Consider the following 21,897-nt stretch of genomic DNA (forward strand, 5'->3'; position numbering starts at 1 on the left):
TTCAATGATAAACCACACCTTCTCTGTTTTTGAAGTTTACATTGTTGCATACACAAAATAAGGCAAGTAGTCTACTTTGTATAATTAAATACAACTGATCTGGTTCATTGATTCATGATCTGACAGTGTGAAAACTGAAAGTTTGGTAACTGATTATTCATTTGAGTAATAGCTTGATAAAATTGGCAAAAAGGGTGCAGTTGGTTACAGCTTAAATTTGACTGATTTTTGATTTGCTGTTGTAGCCCCTGTAATCTATATAATTGTAAAATAGTTTCTAGTAATTAAAGACGCACAAGGGGTCATATTTTTTTTCCTCATATCCTATAACTTTATAGGAAATTGAAATACTTGAATTGAAATACTGAAATAATAATTGCTAAATTAATTAAACAGTAACAATAACTGGTAATGTTTATCACTATGCTAGCAGCTGTGGCTCTGGAAGGTCATCTCTTAAGGTATGCTGCTTTCTTTCTGCAGAAAACCTGCTGGTCCAACTCTAGTGATGTCTTCTCCGTGGTGGGAGCCGTGGCCCCTGTCGGTCACAAACAGTAGCTCTAACAACAGCTTCTTTGATAATACCACCTGCTTCAGCACCCAGCAGAGCACCGTCCTCACAGGACTCGAATTTGGAGGAGTGCCACTTGTCCTTCTGATCAACTTCTCTGCCTTTGTTGTACGTTTCTGCCCGTCATATAATTCTGATCAAGTTTGCGACGTCTGGGATTCTTGTGACTTGAGTTATCTGAGGTTCTTTCTGTCTTGTTCTCAAGTCCAAAATGTATTCAACAAATGATTTATTAGTGATTTTAAAATCTCTTTTAATGTTATACTAGAACAAGTAAGCATTTTTCATAATGCAAAAATAAGCCATAGCAGTGATAAATTCCCTCTTTTCTTGCCACCCTCAGGTGCTGGTGTCCCTCTTCGCTATTATCAGGGAGAGGTACTGGGACTATGGGCGTTTAGCGCTGGTCGCAGACAATGACGGGTCAGTTAACAGTCTTGGCGATTAGTACACATGAGTAAACCTAGTTTATTTGTAAGATATCTTCTGGTTTGACAGTTTGACGTAGTCTTTGACACCAAACTTTGTGTACCAGGTTCACTGGGTCAAAACACCGTCGCTATGGTCGCACTGTGTCCAACCCTGAAGACCCTGACTATGAATTGGTAGGTAAAAGGACATTTTTGTCATTTAATCACCAAAATCAGTATTCAGAAAGAACAGATGACAAACAGTACTAATCTAGATTAGTGACTTTTTGAACTACACCTAGCTATATTTTAAAATCTTTATATCATATCATTTTTCAGTGACATGATATGGTCATGTATGAAGTTGGCGTTAGTCTCAACATGCTTTTAGAAGGTTGCAAAGAAACTACCAAATCTTTCAACATAATCTTTATAATGTTTCAAATATGAAACTCTTTTTCTGTTCAGGGATTCTGCTGTTGGCTCCCTTACATCGTCAGAATGGAGTGAGTGATGTTGCTCAATCTATGTTTCTCAATTAGTGCCTTAAGTTTATATCATCCTGCTTTGTAGACAATGTAGAGTACAGTATGTGAGGTATGCTTAATACTAATGAGTACTATATATGTGTGTGTGTGTGTGTGTGTTTTTCAGTAAGGAAAAAGTGAAAGCCAGGTGTGGCATGGATGCTGTCCACTACCTGTCCTTCCAGCGTCATCTGATTGTCCTGCTGACAATCATCACAGTCTTGTCCCTTGCAGTTATAATGCCTGTCAATATGACTGGAGACCTGCTGAGTGAGTTTGATATTACATCTTACATCCTGTGTCCAAAGCAAAGGAACAACAAGAGACTGTGTTGAATAGTGGCTACAGAAAGACATAATGATAATTACAAATTCAGCTCTTTTCAATGGATACATTTTTATGATGATTCAAATATACTGCCTGGCCAAAAAAAAAGTCGCCACCTGGATTTAACTAAGCAAATAGGTACGAGCCTCCTATTGCATAATTACTGCATCATGTTATTTAACCGCCAGTGATGCAATGAGTAGCTTCTCATTTTTTAAACAACCATGTCTAAAGACACATCCTGTGGTCATGGAAAAGATGTTAGTCTGTTTGAGAAGGGTCACATCATTGGCATGCATCAAGCAGAGAAAACATCTAAGGAGATTGGAGAAACTACTAAAATTGTGTTAAAAATAAAACTGGAAGGATATGAACTATCGTCTTCGAGGAGGCATTTCTACACTACAATGAGAAGGGAACTCAAGGGATTGGGACTGAAGCATAAAGATTGGGCTCTGGAGCAATGGAAGGAGGTCATGTGGTCTGATGAGTCCAGATTTACCCTGTTCCAGAGTGATGGGGGCATCAGGGTAAGAAGAGAGGCAGATGAAGTGATGCACCCATCATGCCTAGTGTCTACTGTACAAGCCTGTGGGGGCAGTGCTATGATCTGGGGTTGCTGCAGTTGGTCAGGTCTAGGTTCAGCAACATTATGTGTCCAAAGAATGAGGTCAGCTGACTACCTGAATATACTGAATGACCAGGTTATTCCATCAATGGATTTTTTCTTCGCTGATGTTCACAGGCATATTCCAAGATGACAATGCCAGGATTCATGGGGCTCAGATTGTGAAAGAGTGGTTCAGGGAGCATGAGACATAATTTTCACACATGGATAGGCCACCACAGAGTCCAGACCTTAACCCCATTGAGAATCTTTGGGATGTGCTGGAGAAGGCTTTGCTCAGTGGTCAGACTCTCCATCATCAATACAAGATCTTGGTGATGAATGCAACACTGGATGGAAATAAATCTGGTGACATTACAGAAACTTATCGAAACAGTGCCCAGGGAATGCGTGTTGTAATCAAAGCTCAAGGTGGTCCAACTAAATATTAGAAGGTGTGACCTTTTTTTTTGGTGGAGACTTTTTTTTTGGCTAGGCAGTGTATGAATCTAGCAGTCAAAATGCAAGCTGCGCTGTCCATTTAAATCAATCATTTTTTTCTGTTAATATTAATGCTGTCTTTGCTTATTTAAATATTGTTTGAAAAATGTGATTTATTTATTTCAGAAAATAGTCAGCAGGGATTTGGAAGGACAACTGTCGGGAATCTTCCAACGGGGTAACTACTATCTAATCAAGTTTATTTATATATCATGTTAAAATCACATGGAACGAAAGCAAAAATATAGGATCAATAATAACATAAATATACAGAACACAATTCAAACTGAGAAGATCTATTTGTAAAATAACATAATATATTTAAATTTATATTTTGAGAACTAAGAGCATTCAAAGGCCATTGATAACAGGTATGTTGTGTGTCAACGTAACATTTAATTAAAAGAGGACGGCTATTCTAAAGCTTAGGGGCACTCTTTCCCTTACCAAATAGCCCTGATCGTGGAATAAACAATTAGAAGAACCTTAAAACCAATGCTATATTTGACAGGTAGTCAGAGCATGGATACTAGTACTGGTTTAATGCTTCCTCTTTTACTAGTACCTGTTAGGAGCCTTGCAGCAGCACTAGCTCCAGGTGAAACAGTGAGGACTAACAGTGAGTGTCAACAATCAGTTCTTGAAGAGATTAATACAGTGGCAACAACGGTCATGTCTTTGAGCAAGAGGATGGACTTAAGTTTGTCAATATTCATCAGCTGAAGATAGCATCCTTTCACCATGGAGTTGATCATTTATTTAGATGTCAAATTCAAATGCCTAATGAAAAATGACATTGGGATTTCTAGCATGTCCATGAAAGTTAGATATCAATGGCCCTAAGTGGCTAGCTATACTCACTGTTGTGTTACCTCCTGGAGGCAATCAAAGGTGGATACAATGCAGGGGGGCGCAAAGAGACATTGTGTTTGAAGAAGATCACAGAATAGGGTTTCTAAAGCAAGCATGTACAAAGAAAATAAAAGAGGCCTCGTTGTGGAACCTTGAGGTACTCCACAAGTGATTGGGTAGCAAGTTACAGTGAACAAAACACTGGGAGCTTGTAACATAATAATGTCTTTATACATAAACAAAGTGCTAACTGGTGCCTAACATGTTTGCTTCTAGGAACAACATGTTATGGCTGCACACAGTGTTCGCTGTTCTCTACCTGGCCCTGACAGTTGCGGTTCTTCGACGATACACTTCAAAAATAAAAGGCATTCCCAGAGAGACAGTGAGTGCCCATCTACTCATTACACTACTCATTTTTTTTCTACACTGTATTGTACCAGCATAAGGAGGTAAGCCTGATGTAATGATTACAGACCACATTACAGGATTTAATTATTAACTAGATGCTGAGTGTCTCTCACCTGTGCTGGAGCCTAATGCATGTCATTCTGACCTTCTTTTCATAGGCCAGAAACACCTTGTTTGTGTGTTCAGTCCCTAAAACAGCAACAGAAGAAGATGTAAAAACCCATTTCACGTTAGTAAACTGAATGTTATACTTAACATTTTTTTCAGTTTCATGAAGCTGACGTTTTGTCTTATGTATGAAAAAAAAAGTTGTGACCGGTTCCAATTCTCAATGTCATAATACCGTTTTTTTTGTAGAGAGGCATACCCTTCTGTCCAAGTGTGCGCTGTGACCTTGGGCTATAACGTTGCCAAACTCATGCACCTTGATAAAGAGAGGTAAGAAAATCTGATTATTTTCTTTGTGCTAGTTTGTAGAAGGAAACATGGCCAAAGTCACTGACTAGGCTATGACCTGTAAGAGCTGCTAACTATGTACTCATTGTAAGTAATTGTATTGTGGCTAATAAATATTTACCTTCCTATGTGCAGTGACAAAGTACAAAAACGTACTAAAAGCTTTACTGAGCTGGCCCCTCATATAAATTTACTGTGTGGTTCAGTCTGATTGTTACTCTTCCTTGTTCCTCCTTCAGAAGAAATAGTTTCAAGCACCACTTTGTGAAGCACCTACTACGCTTAGGAATAAGCGTGCATTCATGTTGAGGGATGTTTACTTAAGCATTACTTAGTTAAACCAACTTCCGTGTGTTTGTTTCACTTCAGGATGCGAGCAGGAAAAAACCTGTGCTACTATGAGCGTGTTCTTGAGAAAACAGGGAATCGAGACTTGATCAGTCCCCGTTTGTGTGGTTGTGTCTGTTGCTGCAGCAGCGAGAAGGTGAGATGGAAAAGATGATCGGAAAATGAGTATGTAGATGTTTTAAGTTGTATGTTAAGAAAAGTTGTAATGGCTGCAATGCTCAAAATCTCAAAATCAGAGGCAGTGTATTAAGGAAACATCTGTACACCAAGATTTTACAATTAAAGAATTTATTCTGTGTTTGTGTTTTCTCAGGTTGATGCTATTGAGTACTATAATGCAAAAGAAAAAATCCTGCTTGAAGAGTTCAGACAGGAGGCTGAATCAGTGCCACAGAATCCCCTGGGGATTGCCTTTGTCACTTTAGAGAACGAAGCCATGGCCAAGTAGTGAGTATAAGTTTAACAATGTGTTTTTCTGTCGTTGCTTGCTGTGCAGAATGTACTAACTCTGTGAAATTTAGCTGTGACTGTATCAGAAAACCATAGATCTTGGTTTAAAATGGAGCAAAATGCTGTGACAAGAACATAAAAGTTGACACACAGTATGTGTCTGTGTGTTCTAGTGGCTGGACTATCATCTGTCGTGACTATGCTTGTTCTCTGAATTGTTATCTCTCAATTTTATTGTCACCACATGACTTTTTACCACTGCAGCATTTTGAAAGACTTCAATGCACTCAAGGGTGGAGGCACGAACTGCTGCTGCTGTGGTGGGGAGCCTCAACCCTCATCCAATAGCAAAGATCTGAAAGTCAGGAAATGGCGGGTCGACTTTGCACCACATCCCAAAAATGTGTTTTGGTAAGGTCTGAGGCACCAAGACTTCACATCACATGACTACTGGTGCCAATAGGGCTAGGCAGAAATCCAGTATCCCTGTTAGTGGAATCATACAGTGTTTTAGATTTTTTCTTTCCAATTAAACTAATTAAAAATAATGAGCATTCTAAGTTTCAGGCTCTTTAAGTTCTTGTAGATCTGATGTTTTTAAGTGCAACATTTTTATTGTATTGACCAGTATGTGACCTTGCATACATTTGCCTTATTGTGGCTTTATTGGTACAATGCAATTATTCTTGATAATACTGTGAATGCTGATTTTATGTCACCCACAAGTATTGAAAGTACTGCACGCAAGATCACACTTCACTATGCAACAAATCAACTATTTGTCCCAGTGTGAATCCTAGTGTCCTTGAGAATTCCTGAAAACGTATTCTTTTTATTATTAGAACTTATTATTATTTACCATCTGTTACAGTGAATTATGTCATCTGCTTCTTCTTTGCACTTTACTGTGTGTGTGTGTAACTGTCATGTTTCATATCCCACAGGGACAATCTCTCAGTGCAGGGTTTTTCCTGGTACGTGCGCTATGTGATGCTAAACCTCTTCCTTTTCATCCTGCTCACCCTCCTCACCACTCCCACCATCATTATTAACACTATGGACAAGTTCAACGTGACTAAGCCCATCCAGTATCTTAATGTGAGACTTAAATATGCACAAATCTAATTATTACAGATATGCTTTCAGAGCCACAAATCTTCAAGCTGTCTTGTTTTACACCCTAGAGCCCCATCATCAGTCAGTTCTTCCCCACTCTCCTGCTGTGGTCCTTCTCTGCGTTGCTGCCCACAATAGTGTATTATTCTACACTAGGGGAGGCACACTGGAGCAGGTATCACATCGACACACACAGTGGTAGTGCCAGGATTGGTTTCTGTCACCAGAGGTAATGTTTTTTATTCCACTGCCATCTGTGTCTCAGGTCCAGTGAGCAGCTGAGCATGATGCAGAAGTTGTATTTCTTCCTCCTCTTCATGGTGCTTCTTCTGCCCTCGCTCGGACTCACCAGGTAATTTGCATTTTCATCAATTTAAATCTAGATAAAATGTTTATCTGCAGTGAGAAACTCACATGAGGAACTTCAAAGCTTAACATTTTACTTCTTGTTTTGTCTTTCTGTTTTACCTATTAGTCTTGCAGCATTTTTCCGCTGGCTGTTTGATAAACAGTTTATCGCAGGTGGGAAGCTAAGGTTTGAGTAAGTAATCTTTTTTGCTTCTTTCTTCTTTAAGTTATAAGAAAAAATAAGTTTTTCATCATGGACGTTTTTACTGACATCATTCAGGTTAAGATGTGTTAAGATTTGTTACATGCATATGTTTTAGAATATAGTTTTATAGTTCATGGTATCTTGGTTGCTATTTAGTTTATGGTTTTTCCAATATTAAGTGTTTGTTGAGCTGCATTGGTTCAACTGTTGTCCTCTTTTGGATTTTCCTTACGGCAGGTGTGTCTTTTTACCTGACCAAGGGGCATTCTTCGTCAACTATGTGATCACAGCGGCCCTGCTAGGCTCTGCGATGGAGCTGTTGCGGTTGCCGGGGTTACTGCTGTACACCATTCGTTTAATTCTTGCTCGCTCTGCTGCTGAAAGAAAATATGTCAAACAGGTTTGTAATGGTGTTAGCTGCTACACTTGTACATTCAGAAATGTCTTTGTCCCCTTTGTCATCATTATTCTTTCATAAATGACTGCCACGTAGAATGAACTGAGGTGTTCCAGACATTTAGAAATATATCATGGGCTCATAACTAAACACCTATGCTGTCGCTGCCTGTAAACTCAAATCAAGTTAAAGGTTTGTAGTTTGCTTTTTCTGGCTCATCTCAACATTTACAAAATGTTTGAACTTCTTTTTACAGAACCAAGCCTATGAGTTTGAGTATGGAGCCATGTATGGTTGGACTCTGTGCGTGTTTACTGTCATTATGGCTTACAGCATCATTTGTCCTGTAATTGTGCCCTTTGGTAAGTGTTTAGAAGCATACACACAGCTTTCAGCTTCATGCTTATCATGTAGATTTTTTGCTTGAATCTTGCCTGATTGTGTGATGTTTGTTTCTATACCACACATAATACATCGCCACTCAATACATCCATTGTGGTTTCTTAATTGCTTTGTGTCTATCTCCAACAGGTCTCCTGTACATAATTCTGAAGCACCTGGTGGACAAACACAACCTATACTTTGCCTACCTGCCTGCTCAGCTGGACCGACAGGTCCACCTGGCAGCTGTCAATCAAGCTCTGGCCGCGCCCATCATCTGCTTAATTTGGCTTTACTTCTTTTCTGTCCTCAGAGCAGGTTAGATATAAGTGTGCAATTAAAACTGCAAAAAGCTACTACGAATTAAGATTACCTGAAAATGTCTGCCAACAATTGACCACAAGTGTGTAACCTTGATAAACACAGAGGCCAGTCCAAATAAAAACTATGTACATATTTTGGATGTTGTATGTAAGTTACAAAATTCTCCTTTTGTCAGGTGTTAAACATTTGTCTGTTAACGGGCCTTGTTTTTTACAGTAATGCTTACAATATTGCTTAAGTGTTCTATTTTAAACTAAACCTCTGGAAGGAATAAGCTAAAAAATGATTAGTAATGTGAAGTTGCCTGTACAGTGCATTTGTCAGATCAGGTTTCCCGATTTAAAACTCTATACATGATTCCGTATGTGGTGTTTCAGGTTTCTTGACTTCCACGTCTCTATTCACCCTGGTGGTCCTTTGTGTCACTGTCTTCATCTGTGTCAGCTATGCCTGCTTTGGTCATTTTAAGTACCTCAGTCCACACAACTATGAGGTGAGTGTTGTCTTGTATATGTTGTGGCTCCTTTATCGTCTTCCACACTGAGACTCATAATGGTTTGTGTTCTTTTTCAGACCAAAGAGGAGGACAATGATAAAGTAGACGGGGTGGAAGAAGACACCATGGTACTGTACATGTTCTTGTTTTCTTTTTCTTTTTTTTTTTTTTAACAAATTCCATATTTACAACAGCCCTGACCCTAAGTTCACCTCCCTGTGTATTCATTTGTCTTATTTGTCATCCTTCTGATGTTAGCCATTAACAAAGTAATGGAGATGTTGCTGCTAAAGTAGACTACCGGGACAAAGTTTTCATACCTGTTTCCTGGATCATGCGCTGAACTTTTGACCTATCCAGTAATTTTTGCGCATCAAGTTTGTTCGAGATACATCTTACTGAGTTTTATATACGTTTTAGGAGCCCTGTCTTTTCTTGTGTCAAAGTCATGTTTTTGCCTTTGTTTGCCTTCAAACACAAACATTTAGTAGTGCTTTATGTGTTTTCAGTACTCATCTTCTCTTGACTGCATATTTACAGATTTACCTTCCCAGAGTGCTTAATCCACAATCACCTGCCAACAACCCCCAAGGAACTGAACAACAGAAGTCTTATGGCTCTACAGAGGAAAATCCAAATTTCAGCTCCTGTCCAGTGGACGGAAGCATTTCAGACTGTTGAATGTATTTAAAAGTTGAGTCAAAAGTTGGACGTCAAGCTCTCCATGGTCCGTTTATAAATCTGCTTCCTTCAAGAGTCTAAACAAGAACTTTACCTCTGAGTCAGAGCAGCACTATGCTGTTAAAACAATTATCCAATATCTCTGTGTTAGTTTAAAAAAGATTCATGCAGGAAAGATGGTAAATATAAATTATTATTTGGGGAATCCATTTTCAGGGCACATGCAATAACAATAATAATAATAATACATTTTATTTGTGGGCGCCTTTCAAAGCACTCAAGTTATCTTACATAGAACAGCAATACATAAAGCATAAGAATAAAACACACAATGCAATACAAATAAAAGTAGATTTAAAAGTATATAGAAAAGAGATAAGTGTTCTTCAAAAAGATGTGTTTTGAGTCTGGATGTTTCAAATGTCAGGTGGCAGAATGTACCAAAAGTGTGAAGCTGAGCCACTGAATGGTCCAGTAGTCATAAAGCACAGTTACACTGAGAGGGACCAATGTATCAAGTCCTGTTTCACCAAAACCTCCTATTTACATGATATAATGGGCTGTAATGTTTGTATAGGAACAATGCAATTCCCTTCTTGTGCATGCTGATAATCAAATCCGCACCACAGATACCAAAGAGGTGGACACGCAGAACTTGCTGCTTGTTCCTCGTTTCGGTAAATTGAATCCAGTTTCCTGTTTGTATTTAATGACAGAGCACCTGCCAAATGAATAAGTCAATGATGCACTTTCTGTATTCCGTTTACTGAAATTAGCTCAATGTTTTTATTTTTGTAATATGAAAAAAAGACTTTTATCAGAATTGTGTTCTGTGTTATCAGGAAAGCCTTTCTTTTCATTGTTATGAGTGGTCAGATCTTTAGCATTAATGAAGGAATGTTTTTAGCAGGTCAAAATCTATTTGCTGGGAATAATGTCAATTTTTTATGTTTTTATATATATATATATGAATTTAACAAGGAATAAAATCCCAAAAGAAAACGTGGTCACTTCTTGTTTAAACTGAGTAAATGGCTTCAGATTGTTCATGTTAAGAGAAGCTTAGCCTTCAATATTAAAAAAATCTTGCAGTTTTAAGCGACAGGAGCAACTTAACGGTCATGAGCTTGTCATGTCAGTGGGTGGCACTGTTGAGCTGCAGTACTGTAGTGTAACTGCTGATGTATTCATAAAGCAGTAAAAGCAAGTATTACATTAAGGATTTCTAACTAATTCTGACATTGGTATGACCCAGTTGAGTGGGTGACACTTCCAGTAGCTCCAGCTCCTCACCTGATCATTTGCCATTGTCTCCTTTTCTGTTCCCTTTGCTTTTGCTTCCCTTTTTTTTTCCTGCCCTTTTGCCCTTTCTCACCACGGTGTCTGCCTCTGCAGAGAAACACCAGTGTTGGCAAATAAAAGGCTGTTAGGGTGCTGCAGCAATTAGCACAGTTGTTAAATGTGTGTAATGAAGTGCTAAGCTAACACATCTAGGTTAGTGGCTGTGGTGGAAGGAAAAGTTTGGGCTGTTGGACGGGGATCAGTGTTCACCAGAGGGGTCTCACAATACCACTTAAAGGACAAACAACTGTTGAGGAACAGCTATTGAAGAGTTTCATAATGGCTCACAGACGACTTCCTAGTCCAAACATCTAACTCACTTTTCCAATGTGCGCTTTGTGCCTTGCATACAGACTGCCTGTCAACAGAAAAGAATCCACAGTACAAAAGTAATGACGACAAAAACCACCTTGACTCTTTATCACACTTAACTGGATATTTAGTTAATGATTATCAAAGAATGTTTGAAAATAGACTTTGATTAACACCTATTTTAACATTTTGGAGCAATTTAAATGTCGTAATATCTGTGTGCGCAAATGTTACTGACAGCGCTTGACCTCTTATGTCAGTCAAAGATTAAGTATTACAAAACAGGCTCTTGTTTACTCTTTCTCAAGTGTTATTTTATCGTGCGATTAAGCAATAAAGACACTTTTCTTGGTACTCCATGATCTCCAGCATGCTGAAAGTGACGACACAAGCCATAAGATGTATATGTATATGCTAATATGTTTTTAATGAAGATCTAGTAATCAGACCAGCATACTCTGTGTGATTTCCATGCGAAGAGATTTGGAAACTGATCTTACCAGACATACCTCAAGAAAGTCACATGAGAAAGCTGTGCAGGGTCCGGATGCGGGGGCCGCTAATAACTTGCAGATATTTTCTCATGTGGCTCCAAGGATGAGCTGGTGAAATAGGTTAGAGTTTGATGTTAGACACCTGATATACTGTGTCTGTGTTTTGTGTACATAATACATGGTCGCTGCTGGAAGGACTTTTGCTAGCTCAGTAGAGCATACAAGCAATGCCGAGGTTGTAGGAGCCTGGGAAGAAACTGTCCAGCAGCAGCAGCAGCAGCAGCCAGAGCTACAGTGTACAGCTTTCCAAAACCACACATGCAACTTTGACCCTGTATTAAAAAACACCACAAATTCACTGGCTTTGCTTCGGCCCACACGGCTCTCTACTTCTAGTTATGGGTGTGCGAAAATCCCATCTAAAGTTTTATTCAATTGCACGCAAACTGGGAGTGGTTTGTGGCATCTTGTGTTCGGATAGCTCGCTCAGATGTTCGCAAATTGTGCGGTTTTACAAAAAAAGTGTTCGACATTTGGCCACATATACACGTCAGATACGTGTCTCATTCTCCTTTTCTCTCCTGCTTTATTAAATTAGAATATGTCGAGACAGACGTAACGTTTTTATTTGTATTAAGTTTGGTAAAGTTTCATTTGTATTGGCCTGTAATTTTCTAATACTCTTCCAAGTATTTCCAAAACGTTTCTTGGAAAAGAGCTATGTAATTTGGTACAAATTACAGGGAAAATTATAATGTCCTTAGGAGAAAAGCTCCATTTAAACCTGAGTAAATATTCATTCATTATAAATTTATTATTGGAAACTGGTGCTCTGTTATATGCAGAATTGTGCGCTTCCTTACTGAATATTGTGGTTTGCTAGCATCTGATTTGAAAAATAAAAAATAAAAATGATAGGAAACAGCTGAACAGCTGTGTTAGAATGAAATGGGAATGTTTGGGAAATTACAGATTTGTACATTAGGAGTTTATATATTAGCATCTTTTTCTAATCTAAGGTAAACTGAAAAAGCAGAAAACATTGATATTAGATAAAAAAATATATATATATATATTCAAAGAAGTGAGAGGTCATAGAATAAACTTTAACATCTAAGTCAGAGTGATAAAATCTTTTGATTATAATAATAGTTTGTTGGCACCCCAGGTCAAACGAAACTGCAGCGATTTAGCTGCTAAGGTATTACTAGCATACATAATACGCCCTTCTCTGGATCAAAATATTTACCAAGTGTTAATCCTAAACCTCTATGACGCTGTTTTTGTGTAGGTGTGCAAACCACTGAACTCTGTGCCCTGTGTGCGTTCTTGGTATTGTCGTAGTCTGTGCTTTTGTATACCGCAGACGCTATTATTTAGTCACTTCACTCCCTCACTCTCAGTATTCACTTAATTCTACACTCCCAGGCCACTGAACTTAAGAAAGAGCCACTGTGTTTGTGTGGGTGCATGTATGTGTGTGTATCAAACAGGAATTAAACCCATTTAGAGTTCTGAGGGTTTGGGGTCAGATTTCCTTCATGTCACCACCAAGATCGATGGATGTGACCTCTGACTGCTCCAATTTGTATATAAACATGGCACTGGCCAATCACCGCATCGCGTGGGATTGTGCCAACCAATGAGAGCCTCTGGCAGCATCGTGCTCTGTGGCACTCCTATCTTTTGTCCGTCAGGATTAGTGCCATGGCAACGCTGGTCGCCTGGGAGGTGAGTTTCCCAGAGCAGTGGGACAAGGACAGAAACAGACTGCTTCATTCCAAGTCTTACTTCCTTCCCGGCCAATTGGGAAGCAGCACTGGAGTGGTGTGTATGTGCGTGTCAGTCCAAAACTTCCACCTACATGGCCAACTCTAATGAGGTGCCATCCTGAGTCACAAGCTCAAAGTGTGTTTGTCTGTGTGGGTGAGTAGGTGGGTTGGTGAGGGGCTGTCCTTGTGTGTTCTTTTCTGTGTGGGGTACTCTGAAGAAAAGTCACCCCACTCTCCCTCCCTTTTCTCTTGGTGGACTACATTAGCCAGAAGGGCGGAGGGCCAGGCCCGGCAGCTGAAATCACTGCTGCTGCTGATGAGGCATGTGACTCCAGACCGAGGCCCCTTTGTTTGGACAATTACAGCCAACACACAGAGCCCTGGAAAGGCAGCGTGACATGGGAATAGACAAGCATGGGAATGAATGGACATCAGGAATAATTAAAACCTGCTTGTTGTGTTTTGTCATTACCGTTGTTGAGTGAGATCTTCTACAACGGGGTCCTAAATCATAACCTTAAGGATCTTAAACCAGTTTTAATAGAAGATTCATATTTTCTGTGCAACAGCCATTAAATGTATTTATATTTTGTAATTTCTCCTCTTTACTGTTGTTTTAATTCTGCCATGGTCCACCCCATGCCCCATGCTGGTTTCATACTGCTTTCACATGTGCAAGGGATTCATAGAAATCGATGCATGCACGTAAACCATGTTCCACCACCAGCTGCTGCTGCTGCTGTTTCACTTTAAACTGGTTGACTGCAGAAGGAAATTATGTATTTGCATTAGTAGTAATTTTACACTGCTCTGATATGGCTTGAGGTGAGTGAACTGTGAACTGCGAAACTGATACCACTGAGATAGGTGCGCCAACCTTAACGCATGATTACGCACAGCACATGCCCCATTTCCTGTGAGTATCCTGAGCATTTTAGCAAAACGCTAAAAGTGAAAGCTAGAAATATTACTGACCATAAATAGTATAGTGGTTTCTTTAAAACCTTAGGGGCTACAAATTTAAAGGGTGAGAATGAAGGGTGATAAATTAAAGCACATCCCACTTTTTTTGTTGTATTGTTTGCAAGCCTCACATACTTTCAGGGTATATAATTGCAGGGGTATATAATATACATGGCATGAATTAACACAGCGGAAGTCTCCACTATCAGGGCTAAAACAGGATCCCCATGCCGAGGATTATTCCAACACAAGCAGGCTGTCCAAAATCATTTGTTGGACAGTAGCCAATCATGTTTTTCTAAGTGTAACTTAAGCCAACTTCACGCTGCTTATTCTGGCTAGGACCACTGGATCAGAGCCAGGATAAGCCAAACAACTGATGTTCGTTCAGTGTCTCTTAAACAAGATTTGCTCCATACAGCGCTCAAAAGAGCCAGTGTTTCCAACTCTACTCAGTCTGTCTGTGTATATAGATGGTTGGATAGCATTACATCACTGCTATGAGCGCAGTTCCAATCAGAAGAAAGTAACTGGTAATGAATAACGCTAAGTATGGAGAATTTACAGGAAAAGAAGACAGGAAGTGAAAATGTGATGAGTGAAAGTTAAATTTCGCGAAACAACTGGATAATTACAAGGCCGCACAGCTGCAATGTCTGAAAGTCACAGGTATGTGTTTATTTCCTACGCTAGTGAACACTCGAATATTCAGACAAACACACACAATAACTGTGAGTATACAAGAAAAGCACCCTGTGTAGATTTCCCGGAACTGTTCGGTCATATTCCCATGAGACATGCAGTCACGTTGGAGGGATATACAGTAAGCATACATCCTGCCAGATGTTCACATGGCTTACCAGATTCTGTCTTCGAGATGCTGGTTGGAACTGTCAGGCATGAAACCGCCAGAGTCTTCAGCCTTCCCTTCCTCTGGATGCTTCCCTCTCTGAAAGACCTGGCTGAAAGACAAGTAGCGCCTGTGGCCGGCGCAGAGCCTTCAATCTGCATCTGGAGAACTCAGCAAGAGCCTGTTAGATAGAGAAACAAAAATATTCTACACACTACACCCTGTTTTCTAATGATCATGTACTGTATGGATAAGGACAGCACGGGAAATTGTATTATCTGTCTTTGATCCTGTTTCTTTACACACAAGGTATGCAAAGGAAATGTGAATACTACTTCTGCGATCAACTTATATTGTCAGAGAGTGTAAAAGCGACAGAATGAAGAAGATGAAGTGTTGGTATGAATGCTGATATGGCTTACTGACCCCTTCCATAGCTACCCGTGACACTTCTTTTAGGAGGCTCTGTTCCATTTAGGTATCTCTGTGAGGGAGCAGGGATATATTGGAATATAAATAAATACTTTGTTTTGGTTATGACATATCATATACGGCATTTCTGAGCTCACTATATGTTGGCTGATAAATGAAATAAAGCATTACCTCTTCTTTTTAGACATGTTCTTGTGTGTTTACACCTTCAAAAGCGCGGTCATCAATGCTCTTCCTTTGGACTAGTGATGTGTCATGCGCAAAAGAGCCGGCTCTATGAGCTGATGCTTGGCAGTGAATCAGAAAAGCCCATTCCCATTGAGTGAGAGCACTGTTTTGGTTTTTTTGGGGTTTTTTGCCTTTTGCTCGTTCATCTCAGCTCGGGTGAGGACCGGGGTGGAACTTTGTTTTGATGGGCACGCCATGTGGCCAATAACATGTGAGGACTTGGGATCATACCATTATGTGATAGAAGCTGTGGCTGACAGTAAAACAGCAGACAGCGGTGAGGAAGAGAGGATAAGCGCATGTATTTATGAGTGACACTCGTAAAGGAAGCAGAATCTGGCCGAAATTTAGTGTTTAGTGTTTTCAGTACAAAATGAAAATATATTTAGGTTCCACCACAAACCTGCACAAGGACATTTATACCATTTTTGTTTGTTTGCTTGTTTGTTTTGTGTTTTTTTTTACTGAGTTTGGTTCTGTTTTTGCTTGTGTGGATTTGATTGCAGAATTTCGTTCATTTGTATGCACAATTAAAGTTTTATTGAAATATTGAACAAAATTAAGAATGCTTTTGTAACAGAATGACTGTACAAAATGAGACAATTATTAGGTTTCTCATAAAAACATTGAATAAATAAAAACATTTTGAATTTGAATTTGCTGCACTGGGCTAAAATATTAGGCTATAAGTAATACTTACAGAGAAGACATTTTATTTACATTTCTTCTTATTTTTAAGGGTGTTGTGTATGTTTCGTAAGTGTTTTATTTAAATGTTGTGTTATACCTGTGACTCTTAAGTCGGGAGGCTATGCAAAATTTTGTTATGTTCTCATAATGACAATAAAGACTCTTGATTCTTGAAAAGAGCCGAACTTCCCATCAGTAGGAAGTGTGCACAGTACCCCGTGTACGTTCACAGTAGGCGTGTTCGACTTCATGCAGATCTGTGCAGATCTGACTTGACGTGATGCATGCTGGGTTGAACAAATTCATTTTAACCAATCATATTCGAGGTCTATGAGCAGAACAACCCAGCATGCATCACGTCAAGTCAGATCTGCACAGATCTGCATGAAGTCGAACGAGCCTATTTACTGCACCAGTCACGCGCTCACATCGGCGGAAGTGGAATGACGTAATGCGCTCGTGGTCTTAGTTTACAAAAACAATAACAAAACGTCAAACAAACTGAAACGTTAATGTTTATCTTTATTTTCTGACTTTGACATCTATTGATGGCACGACTGTTTAAATTCCGAAATAAATAAATGAATAAATAAATAAATATATAAATGGGGTAAAACTCGACCACCATGGCAACAAGGTTTGTTGTCATTAGCAACCATCACAACATTCGTGCCTGCAGTTAAGGTTAGCTCTAACGTTAACTGGCAAGGAGCAAGGAGTTAATAAAGACCAGATGACATTAAGATAAGAAAAACCTGCAGTATAAGGTCGCTAACAATGGATTCAAATTCATTGTACTATTCTTTTGAACTCGTTGCCGGGAGTGGCCTTACCTTAAACGTTGAGCAAAGAGCCGCCCTGCAGACGTCCCTGGTGATCGTGAAGAAAAACTACAAGTTCCATCGAGTCTTGTTTTGGGGGAAAATATTGGGATTAAAGGAGGATTATTTTATTGCTCAGGGGAGAGGAGAAGATGAGATGAAAGATAGAAAGAATCTGTACAGGTAAGTCAGCTACAAGAGTGATGTTACATGTTTCATTTTAGCCACCACACTTGTTTGGTTCTTTTGAACTCGGATGTGTGAAACACCCAATTCCTCTGGTTGGTCCTCTCCAGCTTCAACTGCATGGACTGGTTCCTGCTTCCATCTGTCACAGACTCTATGATTAAGGAAGTGTCCAAAGCTGCAAAGGGTCGCTTCATAGGAGACCCCTCGTTTGTGTATGAACATCTTGAGATCCTCAAGCAAGGAGAGGGGGAAGAGGCTGTAGAGGAGGAGGTGGTGGTAAGTGTGATCTGTGCTGTGTGCTTCCAAGTCACATAGCTTGCACCTGTGCGGCATCAGTTAAAGGGTTAAATGATGCTGTGGTCTGTAGACATAAATCCATCCACATCAACAGAGCATTGTGTAGAATAATAACTAAAGGCATTACAGGAATGGATGTGAGACAAAATTACTGCATATCCATATAATCTATCGCTGCAACAAGTGTTTTATATGATAAAGATTGATTCTGGCTGACATCAGTGTTATCTGTACATATAGCTATGAAGTTTTAGTTTAATTACTTACTGTTCTTGGTCACAGACCAAAGTGAATGAGGAGAAGAGGCTGGCAGCGACAGTTCATCTGATCGATGAAGAAGTGTCTGTGGTACCCCGTGGTGCCTTCGTCAAAGGTCCGCACGGCCTTGTCCAGATCAACCGCAGCTTTGGAGGTAAGTATACTGGACATCACCTGGTGTATGTTCCTCAGGGGTTTATCGGGACAATAAGTTGATCCTTTGTTGGCCTTTGATTGACTGCTGAACACCAACTAGAGAGCTACTACCCATTCTCAAATCCTGACTTCCTGTTGACTTAGCATCAAAACTTTGTTTCAAAAATTTGAAAAACACAGTCGATAGGTATGGGTAGAGCGGCAGATTTAATCATACACAAAACTGATGAAATAAGTTAGTTTACCCGCCAACATTGGCACAGTTCCTCACAGCACCCTACAGTGCATCGACAATACTCAACCCCACCTCGGGGTCCGCTTCTATCCTCCCTAGGATCGCCACTGATGTTCCCATGTCTTATTGTGGAGGGTTGACATCTGGTGCTCCATGTGAATGACCGATGTGTTTCATTTAGCATTGCGTTTATTTTAAACTGACTGCATACGCTGACAATGTATAAGATTTACCTTTCAAATCTGTGTTGTTTTGAAATTCCTCCTCAGGTCTCTCTGAGTCAGAGGCAAAGAAGCTTGACAATTTCCTGCACTTCAGCGAACCAAAGAATTTAAAGAAGAAATCCATCCTGGAGATGGGTGAATTAAACCCAGCTATTGACTTCTTGGACGTACTGAGTGATGACATTCCTAAAGGTGAAGCCACAGAGCTCAGTTTACCCTACACAGAAACATAGATAGATAGATAGATAGATAGATACTTTATTAATCCCAAGGGAAATTCAAGCATCCAGTAGCAGTTACAAACATTGAACATAAAATAGCAGTTACAAACATTGAACATAAAATACAAAAGCTATATAAAAAATAGAAAGTGACTAGAAATAAAATGTTTATACAACTATAAACTATGTTAAAAATATAAAGTGACCTGTTAGAAATATAAATATAAAGTGACCTGTTAGAAATATAAATATAAAGTGACCAGTAGAAGTAGAAGGGTTTTTTTTTTTTTTTTTTATAAATATGAGAGCTACAAATGGGAGAAAATGAATGAAAATCACAGTCACCAGATGTAGCAGGGGTAGACAGACATGGTAAATGAGAGTGTCCGGTAAGTAGGTGCAAAAGGTTTGTCCATTGTCTATTGTGTCTCCTGCCATCACTGAGAGCTGTTGTACAGCCTGATGGCCAGGGGGACGAAAGAGTTTTTCAGTCTGTTGGTGGAGCAGGATTGAGACAGCAGCCTGCCACTGAACACACTCCTCTGCCTGATGAAGGTGTTGTGCAGAGGGTGGTGGGCGTTGTCCAGTATGGACAGCAGTTTGTCCAGGGTCCTTCTCTCTGCCACTGTCACCAGAGAGTCCAGCTCTGTGCCCACCACTGAGCCAGCCCTCCTCACCAGTCTGTCCAGTCGAGCAGCGTCCCTCTTCTTGCTGCTTCCTCCCCAGCAAACCACAGCATAGAAGAGGACGCTGGCCACCACAGACTGGTAAAACATCTGCAGCAGTTTTTTGCAGACGTTGAAGGACCCCAGCCTTCTCAGGAAGTACAGACGGCTCTGTCCTTTCCTGTGGAGTGTGTCCATGTTTGTAGTCCAGTCCAGCCTGTCGTCCAGCTGCAGCCCCAGATATTTGTAGGTCCTGACCACCTCCACATCGACCCCGTTGATGGACACAGGTTGGAGATGTGATTTCTTCCTTCTGAAGTCCACCACCATCTCCTTGGTCTTGGAGGTGTTCAGCTGCAGATGGTTGGACCTGCACCACCTCATGAAGTCATGTCACATTTAACCTGTACTAACTAGAGCCTTTTATTTAATGATGCCAGAGATTTAAGAAGAACCTGCAACGACAACAGTATGAGAAACCAGCACAGAAAATATCAGCCTATGATCTGACATTTGCATGCAGTGGTACAATTAATTCCATAACCCATGCTACACTTCAGCTAAATGAGGTGCGATCTTGTGCAATATTGGTTCAGCCAAGCAGAGGCCTAAGTGGAAACACATTGAATCATTTTAACAGTAAAACAGTCGGTTAAGCAAGGCTAAACTGATAAGCGTAAATCCCCGAACCTTCTGATGTCAACCTACCAGCCAGATAGAAAAGGTTTTATGGGAACATCTTGGAACAACATCCCTTTGATTTAGCACATTGCATGTTTATGTACAATAACCAACAACCAAATGATTACTGCTGGATTTTAAATACTTGGGCTCTTTTGAGTTTGGCCTTTTGCTATCATGAGTTCCTCAGGAGAGCAGTATAAAAACAAGGACTAAAACCAGACATACCATCAGAATCCAAACAGATTTAAATGATTAATGAGATTGCTCACATTTGTAGGCAACAAAACTACGATAACACAATCAATATTATCAGTAGTTCTGCAAGTCTTGCCAAATGCTAACCGGAGCAAGTGATTATTTTAATATTCTTCCAATGATCATGCAGAAACTGCCTTTCCCGACACGGTTAATTCTCCACAACAGACAGACAGAGACTCTGTTGACTTTATTATTTGTCTAATGTATCACAGTGTGGTAATGTAGCTGAAAGCATGAAATGATGATAAGACATTGAGGTTGTGAGGTCAAATGATGGTGGAGAGCTCAAATACAGCATTACATATACTGGAAACACCCACAAGGCGTGTAAATGGGAATTTATTCATGCACAGCCGTGTCTAGCAATTCTTTGAGGTTAGCTGGTGTACTAGGCTGGACGTCAGAGTGAATGTACACATTAATGTCCTCGATGTAAAAATGTGTGTGTGAGAGAGAAAGAAAAAACAAAAAAATGTTTAGCACCCATAACTAAACATATAACAGATGTCTGGTTTAAGAGAGCTCCCTCGTGTGTATATGTTTGTGTGTGTTCTTTGAGATGATGCAGATGTTAGTAGTGTCATCAGCAAAGAGTTAACTTCTTTTTTTTTTTTTTTTAAAAACGGGACCCTTGGGAAAATGTGATATATGTCCACCAAAAGACAGGTGCTTTCCGCTGAGACCCTGAGCTGGGCGCTCTCCCCGTTTTTCGCAACTATCCTGCGAACTGTTCCCAGCTCCTGATTTACGTCCCTCTCCTCCCGCAACAGGCGCTACATGGTGCATATAAACGCGGAAATTCTTCACTTTTAATCGCACCATACTCCGAGATAAGCTCAAAAACAAGAAAGTAATGGAATGGTCCTACCGAAAATGCCTCCCTTTTGTGTAATCAAACCAATATTTTCTTAGTTGCCAATCCAATTGTTGTTTTTAATTCCCTCGGTCCTGATATTCACGGTCACACCCTAATATGCTGAGAAACAGATTAGGCAGCGGACATCAAAAGCACAAAGCGATGATTTATTATCCCTTGGCTGTTTCTACCATGTGACTAGTGCAGATTTCCAAAGATTACCGTCGCTGATTTTCAGCTAAGCTCCATGCTGCAGTCGGAGAACAGAATGTGGAAGCTTTCTGCATTCAGTATCAACTGTTTACGTGTCTCCTACATTTGTGTTTAGGATCGTGGAGTCTTCAATTTGAATACGCCGGCACAGTGTGCGTGCTTCGCAGCCTGCTGTGGCTCGGACTGACCTTTTACCATGTACCGATGACGTCGCAGCATGGGTACATGTACATCGGTAACGGGACGAAGAATTTGGACCTTTGTTTCATGCTATGAAAAGAAACATCTTAGATCTGTTCCAAGCTATATATTACCCATTATCCAATTCTT

The 21,897-nt window shown here is 40.0% G+C and overlaps 2 protein-coding genes across 2 annotated transcripts; both read left to right on the top strand.

The window, feature by feature from the left end:
• The first annotated feature begins 419 nt into the window (after nucleotides 1–419).
• Nucleotides 420–11,387, top strand: tmem63a (transmembrane protein 63A). Its single transcript, XM_084560563.1, has 22 exons — nucleotides 420–679; nucleotides 915–994; nucleotides 1,107–1,176; nucleotides 1,450–1,487; nucleotides 1,636–1,778; nucleotides 3,070–3,121; nucleotides 4,072–4,180; nucleotides 4,365–4,435; nucleotides 4,564–4,644; nucleotides 5,032–5,146; nucleotides 5,324–5,457; nucleotides 5,725–5,871; nucleotides 6,405–6,558; nucleotides 6,645–6,751; nucleotides 6,842–6,928; nucleotides 7,052–7,117; nucleotides 7,367–7,529; nucleotides 7,783–7,888; nucleotides 8,058–8,225; nucleotides 8,609–8,724; nucleotides 8,805–8,855; nucleotides 9,268–11,387. Exons 1-22 carry the CDS (start codon nucleotides 464–466, stop codon nucleotides 9,406–9,408), a joined length of 2,415 nt encoding a protein of 804 aa, XP_084416689.1. The 5' UTR covers nucleotides 420–463; the 3' UTR covers nucleotides 9,409–11,387.
• Nucleotides 11,388–17,093: 5,706 nt separating this feature from the next.
• On the top strand, nucleotides 17,094–21,881 carry rsph9 (radial spoke head component 9). Its single transcript, XM_084560198.1, has 5 exons — nucleotides 17,094–17,494; nucleotides 17,608–17,776; nucleotides 18,080–18,209; nucleotides 18,716–18,862; nucleotides 21,683–21,881. Exons 1-5 carry the CDS (start codon nucleotides 17,268–17,270, stop codon nucleotides 21,841–21,843), a joined length of 834 nt encoding a protein of 277 aa, XP_084416324.1. The 5' UTR covers nucleotides 17,094–17,267; the 3' UTR covers nucleotides 21,844–21,881.
• The last annotated feature ends 16 nt before the right edge of the window (nucleotides 21,882–21,897 follow it).

This window comes from Chelon labrosus, assembly GCF_963514085.1.
Source record: "Chelon labrosus genome assembly, chromosome: 14".
Taxonomy (NCBI): Eukaryota; Metazoa; Chordata; class Actinopteri; order Mugiliformes; family Mugilidae; genus Chelon; species Chelon labrosus.

Excerpts from the sequence above, each read along its gene's own strand:
- tmem63a (XM_084560563.1), top strand. The coding sequence starts at position 464 with ATGCTGCTTTCTTTCTGCAGAAAACCTGCTGGTCCAACTCTAGTGATG. Across the intron at positions 4,181-4,364 it reads AAGGCATTCCCAGAGAGACA|GCCAGAAACACCTTGTTTGT; the intron begins GTGAGTGCCCAT and ends TTCTTTTCATAG. Across the intron at positions 6,929-7,051 it reads CCCTCGCTCGGACTCACCAG|TCTTGCAGCATTTTTCCGCT; the intron begins GTAATTTGCATT and ends TTTACCTATTAG.
- rsph9 (XM_084560198.1), top strand. The coding sequence starts at position 17,268 with ATGGATTCAAATTCATTGTACTATTCTTTTGAACTCGTTGCCGGGAGT. Across the intron at positions 17,495-17,607 it reads GATAGAAAGAATCTGTACAG|CTTCAACTGCATGGACTGGT; the intron begins GTAAGTCAGCTA and ends GGTCCTCTCCAG. Across the intron at positions 17,777-18,079 it reads CTGTAGAGGAGGAGGTGGTG|ACCAAAGTGAATGAGGAGAA; the intron begins GTAAGTGTGATC and ends TCTTGGTCACAG.